This window comes from Protopterus annectens, chromosome 13.part0 (assembly GCF_019279795.1).
Source record: "Protopterus annectens isolate FY-2018-M chromosome 13.part0, PAN1.0, whole genome shotgun sequence".
Taxonomy (NCBI): Eukaryota; Metazoa; Chordata; order Ceratodontiformes; family Protopteridae; genus Protopterus; species Protopterus annectens.
The window spans coordinates 1,087,431,765-1,087,444,231 of record NC_056747.1 but is presented as its reverse complement, the minus strand read 5'-3'; the positions used below and the strand labels follow the sequence as shown (position 1 = coordinate 1,087,444,231).

At 37.6% G+C, this 12,467-nt stretch overlaps 1 protein-coding gene across 1 annotated transcript in view; it reads right to left on the bottom strand.

Annotated features, from left to right (window-relative positions):
• Nucleotides 1–12,467, bottom strand: part of LOC122788124 (corticotropin-releasing factor receptor 1-like) — a 1,637,729-nt gene that overhangs the window by 53,807 nt on the left and 1,571,455 nt on the right. Inside the window, exon 13 of the mRNA XM_044055063.1 lies at nt 7,961–8,002. Coding sequence (XP_043910998.1) covers nt 7,961–8,002 — 42 coding nt within the window. The remainder of the gene's footprint in view (nt 1–7,960; nt 8,003–12,467) is intronic.

The following is a 12,467-nucleotide window of genomic DNA, read 5'->3' as shown; positions in this document are numbered from 1 at the left end:
TGGATGGGAAGCCTCTTCCATAGGAAGGACAGTTTCTGGGACACATTTCTGTCTCCAGCATATTCTGTTTAAGTCACAGACACAATTCAGGTTCCTAGACCTTGTATTTTTGGTACTTTTTAACTTATGAATATGCAGGGGATTCATACGTGTGGGGTGTGTGAATGTCTTGTAAGCCAGGCATAGATCATCCCTCAGCAATCTATAGGAGACTGAGTAAAGCAAAAGAATCTCAAAATACTCTGCATAAGGCAGGCTTGTTAAGCTTTGTATTATTTGCTGCATATGCCTAGTCAGGGACATACTGAAGGGCGCATTGTACTCTATGATTGGTCTAATAATGGGTGACTACAGTAGGATAATGACCTCATTGGACCTAGATGCTATGCCCTTACTTATAAGTTGCACAGCATAAAAGGATTTTCTCACCACTGTGGTCATGTGGTGGTTGAAGCTACGGCTACTGTCTACATGTGTACCAATATCCCTGACCACTGGGTTGACTCTTAGGGCTGTATTATCAGCATGATAATTATCCAGGATGGTTGCCTTCCCAAAATGTACAATTATGCATTTGTTAGCATTGAGTTTAAGACCATAGCTTTGGCACCATTTGTTAGTCAGAGACAGGTCTTCTTAGTGAATGCTAGTATCCACAGCAAAGTCAATGATAACCCTCCAGTTTGCAATCATCTGTAAACTTAGTCAGCCATAAACCTTCACCATTTGCATCCACTTCAGAGAAATAGACGGCAAAAAGGAGTAAGCCCAGTACCAAGTCCTGGGGGACTCTGCTAGTGATTGGTCTTTTGGTGGAGAAGTCCACATCTATTTTGACCTCCTGGGTGCTATCAGTGATCCAGTTTGTTATCCAGTGCATGATAGAAGAGTTTATACCCAATGTAGTGATCGTGTCTATAATGCCTGAGTGGAATATGATATCAAAATCCTTGGCAAGGTTGAGGTAAGCTGTGTGCACACTCAGTCTTGCCCTCGTCTATTGCTTTAGTGACCCTCTCAAAGAAGTCCACCAGATTTAATAGGCACGATCTTCCTTTAAAAAAGCTGGACTGTGATGGGTCATGTATTTGCAGGTTACTTATATCTTCATTTATCATGACCAAAATGATTATTTCCATAGCCTTACATATGAGGCTGGTCAGGCTTATGGGCTTATAGTTACCTGGATCAGGGTTTGGACCTCCTTTGTGCAGGGGAATGACTGTAGTTATCTTTCATTCCTTGGGCATAAAACATGACTGCAGCGTCCAGCTGAAAAGTGATTCAAGTGGATCAGATGGGTCATGTTTCATGCTATTTATTAAGCATCCCAGAATGTTATTGGGGCCTATTGGTGCACAGTATTTGACATCAGAAATTGCATTGATGGCCTACTCCCTAGTAATGTTTGGAGGGATTGTGGTATGCAGTATTTCTTTTGGACTGTCACGGGGAAGAAATTTGAGCTGAACTTGCCAGCCAAAAGGTTGGTGATGGCATCCAGTTCAGTATGGGTGATGCCATTTACAATAAGCTTTGCTCATGCTTGAGTATTTCCCTTGCGGTTACGGACACAGCTGTAGAAAGCTCGTTGGTTGTCCTTACCAGAGAAACAATTTTTTCTTCAAATTTAGTGTTTGAAATGTTAATTATCCATCTTAGCTGCCTGCTTAGATTCATCATGGAGCTTGTGCTGGGCTTTGTTCTTTCTACTCTTGGCCAAGATTTTTTTTTTTATTGTATAACCAATTGATATTGCGATTCTACCAGGGCAGCTTATGTTTTGAATTTGTCTTATTCTTAATAACAGTGGACATAGCTTGCTCTATACAGCTATCAATATGGCTGTACAGGGATTTTGTAGATAGCTCAGCATATGCTCTGGTGTTTTCTAGGCTTGGGGGTGCTTAGAATTTAGCCAAAGTGTCACTTAGCAGAGAAAGGTTATCCTCAGAAAAGTTCCTAAATATTTTTGGTTTTTCTGGGTCCCTGGATTTAATTTTTATTTCAAGCAATACTGACTTATGGTCAGATTTGACCAGTGAGGGCATTACATTGGGTAAGGAACATCACTCCCCTATGTTTGTGAATACAAGGTCAAGGAGGTTTGTACCCCTGGTAGGAGAAATGACGAACTGTTCCAGGATGTTGGCATTAACGAAGTTTAAGAATCACTGGGCTTGTGCATTAGAATTGGTGTAGAATTCTGAATCTATAGAGGGGTAGTTGAGATTCCCCCATGACCATCATATTGGGTTAAAAGATGGGGGACTCTAGTATATTGTGATAGGTAGTATGGGTTTTACTGGGGCATGGATGGTGGCCTATAGGTTGCAAGGATGTGGTATGAGACTCTGTTTATGGTGAGTTGCATATGTATGAGTTCCAGTGCATCATACACTTTAACTAATGTGGATGTGAGGTTGGTTTTAATATAGACTGAGATGCCAGTTCCCTCCTGTGCAGTAGCTGGTCTAAACATGTGAACGGCATTATAAATTTGTTCTGCTGGGGTACTCTCCGTGACTTTAAACCATTACTACACAGCTGCTTACACTCTCCAGGCAGAAGAATGCTTGCAGGAAATGGAGTTTGCTGTTAAGACTTCTAGCACTGAGCAGTGCCACCTTCAGATATTCCTTTATATGTTCAGTTAAGTGGAGAGGTTTATCAGTCTTGCATTGCCTAAAAAAGGCACTATGGGTTAGAAAAGGTCTTTTCCAATATCCAAAAGCCTAGAGGGGATAAGTGCAGACCAACCCTGCCAAAGCAGTGTTGTTTCTCAACCATGTCCTTCTGGGCCATCAAATATTGTACCCACTTGGACTGACACCATAAGTTAAGCCAATTGTTAAACTGAATCATTTTGTGTTGGTAAAGTGGCATCATCCTTGGAGAAGGTAGTATTCTGCTCAGTGCTTGGACTGACACCATAAGCTAGGCCAATTGTTAAACTGAATTATTTTGTGTTGGTAAAGTGGCATCATCCTCGGAGAAGGTAGTATTCTGCTCAGTGTTTGGACTGACACCATAAGCTAAGGCAATTGTTAAACTGAATCATTCTGTGTTGGTAAAGTGACATCATCCTCGGAGAAGGTAGTATTCTGCTCAGTGCTTGGACTGACACCATAAACTAAGCCAATTACTAAACTGAATCATTTTGTGTTGGTAAAGTGACATCATCCTTGGAGAAGGTAGTATTCTGCTCAGTGCTTGGACTGACACCATAAGCTAAGCCAATTGTTAAACTGAATCATTTTGTGTTGGTAAAGTTGCATCATGCTTGGAGAAGGTAGTATTCTGGTCAGTGCTTAGACTGACACCATAAGCTAAGCCAATTGTTAAACTGAATCATTTTGTGTTGGTAAAGTGGCATCATCCTTGAAGAAGGTAGTATTCTGGTCATTGCTAGGCTCATACCTTCAAGAGACACATAATCAGTGAGCTAGACTATGTCTTGCTTAATATAGTCAAGGGAGGTACATATCAGGTCATTAATGCCCACATGGACTATGACATACTGTTACCTGGGGTTCAAAGACCTGAATGCCTGTGTGACTTGATGGATCTTACTCTGAGAAAGGCAGCTAACTGTGACTCTTTCCTTACTTAGTGTGCCGAGGGAGACAGTGGTGTGCCTCACTATAGAATCACCAATCACCAGGAAATATGGCTGTGTGCTGGTTTGCCTTAAGGACTTAGCAGTAGAGGCATTGGATACAGTGTTACTATGTGTGGCAGTGGATGCTGTTTTAATGACGTGTTTATGTGATGGCTGAGGACCCTTTTTTAATTGTACTGTGTAGGAGGTCTTAGTGTTTTAGAAAATAACCTATAAGTGTCTCAGCATAAGTAGTTTTATATGTAGGATCTTTACCCTTTGCGGTAGTTATGGTACAAGTGTTACTGACTACTTCTGTAGGATTCGTTTTGATTGTATGAGAGAGTTTTTCCTCCACTGTTACAGTGTATTTACTCCTCTTACATTCTTTATCTGTTTTATTAAGAATAAGTGGGTATAATACCCATCTCAACTAGACTGACCACAGTGAGAGTCAGGAACTGCATATCCATGGCTACTGATTTACTAGGGAGGAGTGAGGAAAATTTAAATATTGAACAAGTCAATAAGACAAGGAACTTGATGAGCAGCACTCAGCTATGTGCAGACTAGATGCACTAGTAGTTAAAAAAATCTGTCTAGACAGTAAGGGTATTTTAAGGGAAATTTACTCTGCAAGAGACCACTGTCTGTTCAGATTACAGCAGGGATCCAGCAAAAGAGATGTGCTTTCAATTCCACATTAGGGGCTGGAGGTATAACAGCACTGTTTTTCTATTTGGGTTTTGATTTATAGGATTTCTTTGTAAAAAATAATAATACACTGCCATTTGGAGAGGTGCTGAAGAGCCTGACGTTAACAGACTGCTACTGTCAGACCATGAGCAGCGCTGTCAGTATGTGAATAAAGAGGAAGCGTGGCATTACGATTCAGATAATCACTAGGAGAAAGTGATCCCCTGCATTAATTGCATGATAATAGCATATGCTACCAGCTGAAGAGGCAAAATCCAGTCATTTTAAATGAAAACCCTGAAGAAAAATGGGGGAAGGGGACTACGATAAGGGGTCAATGATATTTTGTATGTCCAAAAACATCTCATTTACTTGGCTAGCCTACTCACACCAGTCACTTGATAGTTCCCATCAAGATATAGTCCTTTAATGGTTCTTTAACCCCTTTCTCTTCATTCTCTTTTACCCTGAAACACAGCTGTTTCTCCCAGCTATCAGAAGGGAGCAGATTTCTCTTGGCGACCTCCAGTCCCACCCTTCGCCAGACAAGGGAACCCGTCTTTCAGATGCTCAACCCCTATTTTCTTCTCAGTCAATCAGATAATGTATCAGATTCAGTTTCAAACCTGATTTATTCACAATGCAGACAGAGACATTAAGTCTGCATTGCCAAGTGTGCTCATACCAAGAAAAAAAAAGTCAAATCCTGCAAAGGAATTAACAAAGCCTATGAAAGTCTTCCAGTAGTAGTAAAACCAACCATGGCTGTACAGACTGAAGGCATATGACAAACAAATAGTGTAAGGAACAATTTTTTTCAAGCAAAGGGTTGTACATGAAAAAAGTAATATTTCCGAAGAGTTAGTTGAAATGAAAACAGTGTTAGAAGTCAGAAAGTCATGAAGGAAAAATAAGAGCGTAAGTGGGGTTTAGTAGGGAGTAAGGTATTGATTAAATAGGGCCTGTAACATTTATTATGTATGATTACAGGACAGAGCAGGTCAACTGATGCTTGATGATAAAATGTTATGTTTCACTCTTGGTCTTTGAAAATCTCAGCTTGGCTTTTTTTAGAGCTACAATTACTTACCCAATTCATTTGTGCTTAAAAAGTTGTACTTCAGTCTAAAACCAGTATCATTAATTACTTTTATGTGGTCCACAATTTCAAACAGCACACTTCTATCAGCAATTTATGTCCTAATTATAAGCAGAAAAGAAGTTTTGTTTAAAAAGGTATTTTTCCTTTTTCATCAGTCCCTGCAAAATTTTAATTCTACTGTATAATTACACTCCAGCAAACTTCCTGTCCTCTACAGTGTGCCGCACTGTAACCTCTGATGTAAATTCTGGTAATGTCTCCAGTCATATATTGCTGTTTCCTTCATCCAAAATGAGCACTAATGCTGTCTCTCTCAGTATGTTGACTTTGTACTGATTTATCATCTAATCAGCTACTTAGGCAAGCAAAGTCGATAACCATTTGAAATATTGGGACCCGCTAGAACAAGTCCTGAAACGCCGAGACTAAATGGCTAAAAGATTGGACGTGTACATACCAAGTCCAAGATGCCATTTCTAGGAATATTCCCTTTCCTCTAAGGTATGGTGATCTTGGAGTTAGTATATATAAGTCTGGGAGGTGTGGGGTCTTGCCCTCCCTCCCTGCAAAAAGAAGTTTTAAAGAGAAGAGTGATTTTCGAGATTCAATCTTCTCCAGGTTTTTGGTGTTTTTTTTAGCATTTCAGTACTCCGCATATTGAGTGCTGGCATTTATTTATTTTATGTATTTATTTGTCTTTGTTTACCGGGAAAGTCTGACTGGGTAATGTCAGTGGAGGCCCTTGGAGAAAAGCTCCATTTGCTTACATTACATTCCAGTTAAGCACATAGTAGTTACATTTCTATTTACATTTTACATTTATACATTCTAAGATTTTACAGAGGTGGAAGTTACTAAAGAGAAAGCACCCATGCAACTTGATGTACAAAACAGTTTTGTCATTTCAGTGAGAGGTTGAGAGTATTCTGTTTAAAGAGAGTATTTTGGAGAGTATCATATGGTGAACACAAAGTCTTAACCTTGTGATAAGCATGTGCAGGACCAGGACTGGTTATGATGCTGTTTAAGCAGTGATTAAAAATGTTGAGTTTGTTGGAGAGTTTTATTTGTGTTGTGATACTATTCCAGAGTTTAGCAACGTACTGGAAGTAGAATGAATCTCCTGCAATGTTCTTTGATTTATTTGTAAGTGATAAGAATTTGTTACCAGAACGGAGGTCCATTGCTGGTTAGTAGGGTAGTAATAAGTTTTGCAGTGCATGGCATATTTCTGGATGATGAATGAGTTTGTGTGCTATAATTAGTTGTGAATATGTTAGGTAGTTGTTTAGTTCAAGCCCGTTTAATCGCTTTAAGCTATGACTAAGGTGGGTCCTATGAGGTAGATTGATAATAAATTTAGCTGTTTTATTGTAGCAATAAATAAATAATAATAACAAATACATTTCAATAGGGAGCCACATAGCCTCCCCCCAGCCACATAATAACTGCACTTCATTTCTGTGTTGTTATAGAGCCGCTCACACTTCTTTGGCTTCACAATTAATCCAGTCCATGTCTTCAGTGGTTTTGTTAATTTCTAAGTAAACACTACCACAAATTTGTTATGATAATAATCAACTGCCAGACAATTCATTGTGCAAACTGTCAGGTGTTTGAGTACTTCTTTTGTAAGAATTCTGTAAGAAGCCGTGCTCTTCGGTAACAGTGCAGCACATTTAGAACATGCTAATGTATCATTATATCATGGCTGTTTAGAGAAGTGCAGATGGAAGGTATTTAATAAAAATGGAAATGGAGCCTGACTAAAATGAAATATGCCATTTTCATCTACTGCTACGAGTTCCGTACCAGCAACCTACAAAAAGGAATAAAAAGACAACATTTTTCTGGTGTACAGTGGCCGACATATCATGTTTGCTGCTTATTCTTGCTACACAACAAAGTCAACAGTTCACAACCAGCACACACAGATCAGCTTGGAGTACAAGTGTCAGCAGGAATTCACCTCCGACCAGACCTTCCAACTGTCCTGTTTTCACAGAACACCCCTTTTCAGGACTAATTTGCCCATACACAGGATGTCCCCATTTTCAGAGGTATGTCCCTATTTAAAGGCTTGATTTACCCCTTCACATAATTTTCTGAATCCCCCTCATTGCATGTGATTATTGAAACTGTCTACCACATAGAAAACCATACTATATGACCAACACACTAGTGGCAACAATCATTTAAAGAAAGAGGAGGAATATCTTACTTATCCCTTTTTGTGAAGCAAAAACAAATGACCTTGTGTGGTAGAATTTTCCAGTACAGATCTTTAAAGATTTTGTACTATTTCTGATAATGTGCTTACATTTTTCCATCTTTTTTGCCAATCTCTGTTTTTTAAACGTGTTTCTGAGTAGTATTTCACATTCCTATTGGAAGTGGGAAGTATTATATGCTGTTTAGTATTCAAGTTCTCATTCTACAAAAAACACTGATAACGTTTACACAATTACAAACGTAGAAGTATGAATTTGCCAAAGAAGCATGATTTTTTTTGTAAAGTCAAGAACAGTTTATACCCTTCATCACTGAAAGTGATTACTTACCTCACTGTTTAAGAAGCAGTAAAATACAGACACAAAAAATCCCTGAAAATGAAAATACAAAAGGTAAGTAAATTAACACCAAGTATGTGTTAATAAGTAGAGTATCATCATCTGCAGAGCATTACGGTCAGATTATTACCGTTAATATAGTGCTTATTTTTTCAAACTCTGTCACAGTAAGCCCCCCTTAAACTACATGAAACTTGTACAGTCTCCCATAGATAATAAAAAATATGTTTTGGCTTCCTCATGTTGTAAAAGTATATTCTGTATTGAACAATAGCACAGCCACCATCCCCACCACAGACACACAGAGACATTCAAACTTACAAGCAGGTGACAAGGGGTTTCATTTAAAACATAAAGGAAATCCATGAATGGCATAAGGTGAAAAGATAATCATGCTGAGCTTTGCTTATTTCTACTGTAACAGTTGATCATCCCAGTTGCCTTCATTTTATATCCCCAATACAACAACCACCAAATTATGAAAGAGCACAGATTAGAAGCAAATGTTTTGACATAGGATCATAGGATTATAGGAAGTTACCTAGCAAAAGTCTACCCTTATTTCCATGATCAGCACCGATTGCCCCGTCCAAGAAAGACACAGGTGGAACCCCCATGGTGAATTTACCAATTCAATCATCCAGAATGCATGTGAAGAGGGCCAATGAGGTACTCTGTTTGACATGAAGTGGAAGTCCATTCCAAAGGTGTTGTAAACTCTGGAAGACAAATCTGTTCTTCCAGCAGGTTCTATTAATGTCACATATCAGGTTAAGTTCTTTAGAGTGAGTAACTCTTGTACCATTTGACTTGCAGATATGCAGCATTTCCAATTAAACAGGGTCAAACATTGCCTTATATGCAAGGCATAGATCACCACTGAGTAGTCTATATGAAACAGAATAAAGTGACAGTAATTTCAGATGATTCACATAAGACAGATGCTGAAAACCTTGAATTTTCTTTGTGAGGAACCTTTGTGGTCTCAATGTGGTCTCAATGAATGGTTGCAATGTGTATCAAATCAGACTATTTCCAAATGGTTATCTAAAGCCATTGTTCTTTATTTGTACTTACTATTAGAATCTGAAATCAGTTATGCAAAATGTCAGAGATATTATACCTTCTCCAAGTCCCAAAGCTGATGGGCAAAAACTGGAATCAGTCAGACAGACTATTTGTGGCCAGCAATACAAACTGCATATAACTATGTGAGAATGAAAAAAAGGCAAAGTACCATCAGTTCACAGGTATCGTAGTTTGTTTTAAGGAGATACACTGTGTGCATCCTCCCATGGATCTTCATTTTGTGTTAGAGAAACTAACACTTTCTTCATTTCAGTCAGCTAATCTGGCTGACAGGAGGTTCTTACATGAAAAACAGTTTTACTGATTGCACTGACCGCTGGAAGAAGGGTATCTCAGTTTTAAGCTCTTATGGTGAATCAGTCCTGCCTCATTTTCCATAGAGACAGTATTTCTTGGAGTACCAATCCTTCTTTTATGCCTACAGTGGTATTGGAATTTACTTTAAGCCAAACTATCCACCTCTCCATTTTCTTTCCTGACCCTAAAAATGAGGGAGAAAGAGTGCTGCATACCTTGGATGTCCACAGAAAACTCAAGCGTTATCTTTACAGAACTATATCTCTCGGATCTTTGGATCAATTGTTTATTTCTTGTGAAGGTAAGAAGGAACGATCTGTGTCAAATCAGACTATTTCCTAATGGTTATCTAAGGCTATTACCTTTTGTTATACTCACCATAGCAACTCTATTCCAGACAGGGTTAAGGCTATTTCTAGCAGGTCAGTGGCTTCATCTATGGCTTTTTGGAAAGTGTTGGATTCTAGAAATATTCTAGGCGCTGCTACTTGGTTCTCTGTACATACTTTTACAAAGCACTTTAAGCTGTATTGTTTCTCTAGGTCCAGGTCAAGCTTTGCTATGACCATTCTTTATGGGGTTCTGGACTCCTTTCCTTCTGCCCAACAGATGTAGTTAGATAAGTGAAATATGCATTATAGGTTTGCTGGACTGCATACACTGTAATTAAAGTGATTTTGAGTGCACTTCACCACAAACCTGCATATGGGAAAAGTGAAAGACAGTTGAAACAATCAAGAACAAAATGACCACAAAGGTAAGTCTCAGCAGGATATGGGGTGTTTAACTTTTACCTACTGCAGTATCACAAACACACACATACACAAGTCACCAATTCTACACCGGCGATGCTGTTCTTGAATATAAACTTGCATTTCAGATGGGTATCTAAAAAGACACCAGTGAGAGGCTTAATTTATTGCAGAGAGAACATATCTAATTCAAGAAAAACATTTACTTGGCATTGAAATGACACCCCAAATTTCAAACTAGGCTAATTCTGACGTCACACAAAGTCAGGAAAATAGAAAAGTAGGTTAAAAATCTCACCTTTTCACCTTAATCCAAATCACCCAGCCCGAGACTCAGTATTAAACAAAATGTAATAAAACAACTGACATTGACAATCCCAGCCTTTGCTAAAACATAAATAACACTTTGTGTTAATGTAATATAATTCAAGAAATTGCAATGTGTTCTCAAACCCCATGTGGATACAGGGAAGACACGGATATTGCAGAGAAGTAAGTGCAGCAGGAAACTCAAATGAAAAACTATGTGTAGTGAGACAGCAGTAATATACACCTGCATTACATTGTCATAGCTGCTTTAAGTAGACATTTAAACTAGTTCTTAGCATCTGATGAGCCTGGTAGGGTGGTCATAAAATATCTTACACTTTAGCAAAGATATCTATTTTCTTCCTTTATCTAGGTTCACGGGTATGATAAACTTCTAAACTAAAAACTACATACACACAAACACAGACACAGACACACACACACACACACACACACACACACACACACACACACACACACGCACACATACACACACACGCATGCACTCACATGCGCACACACACACGCACGCACACACACACACACACACACACACACATAGACATTCAGATAGATAGATAGATAGATAGATAGATAGATAGAGTGATAGAAACACACAAATAGTTCCTTTTGCGGTCAATTAACAAGTCTGTCATTAAACAATAAATTGATATGATTAGGTCAACCATTCTGCTGATCCACAAAGCTCCTGTATTAGAATGAGATCCCAAAGTGCTGGTAAGCATAATCATTTCCATTTTCCTCACTGTTGTGCAATCCCACAGCTAGTATATACAGAGTTGTGGGGGTATATAGAGCGAAGGGAAGGAAGCATTTATATTACATTAATATCATGTAAAGTTAAATTCACATTAGACCAACATTCAATATACCTAAAAAAAGAAAATACCAGAATACAAAAATACAACAAACATACTCAACACAGTCACACAAAACAGTGACGGCTCTTAATTACTCATAAAAAAACAAAAAAATAAAAAAATAAAAATGACAAAAACATTTTCCTGCAGGGAGCAACCCAGCATACACCCTCTAAATAACCAGCCTCGAACACACAGAGTGCAGGGATATACTAACTTGAAGAAGGGAGAAATTTTCCTTAAAACGCAAATCATTGTTGGTGTACACAGAGAACCATACTGTGATTCTACAAAAATAAATAAATATATACATAAATAAATAAACAACAAAAAGTGAAAATAAAAAAAAACATATGATTCAACATTAACACTTCGCAAAAAAAAAAAAAAAAAAACCCAAAACATTCACAACACCCCACTAGAGTACCTAAGAAACATAAATTCAGCATTATTGCCATTTGCAGATATTGTTTGTTATTAGCTCTCTTCACTCAATTATATTGTCAACAGTTGTTTATAAATGTTCTTTTGTTAGTGGTACAGGTCAATTGATGCACATCTCTTCTGAACTGCTGGCTGAACGAAATAAATCTTGCTATCTTTTAGCTTATGAAACTGTAGACTTAATTGAGGTTATTCAATAAATATATATATATATATATATATATATATATATATATATATATATATATATATATATATATATATATATATAAAATTGCATACAATATTACATACATATAAAAGCACACCAGATTGGGGGGGGGGGCTAAGAGGGTGATATCCTCAATACTACAACTTGTGGGTTCTGGCTTTATTAGCCTGAATGTATGCATAAAGACTTAAAAAAGTAAAATGTAAAAAGTGATGGGTATTTGGAAGCCATGTAGCTCAAACACTTGAATGTCCTTAATGGGGCATTTGCATATATCCCATGGGCTTCCATTACAGATGGCCTTTTTTATTTTTGACTAGATGGATTTTATTGACATTTTTTCAATTACTTTGTGCTCAAACATTTATCTTTTTGACTGTTGAATATATATATATATATATATATATATATATATATATATATGTATATATATATATATATATATATATATATATATATATATATATATATATGTATATATATATATATATATATATATATGTATATATATATAT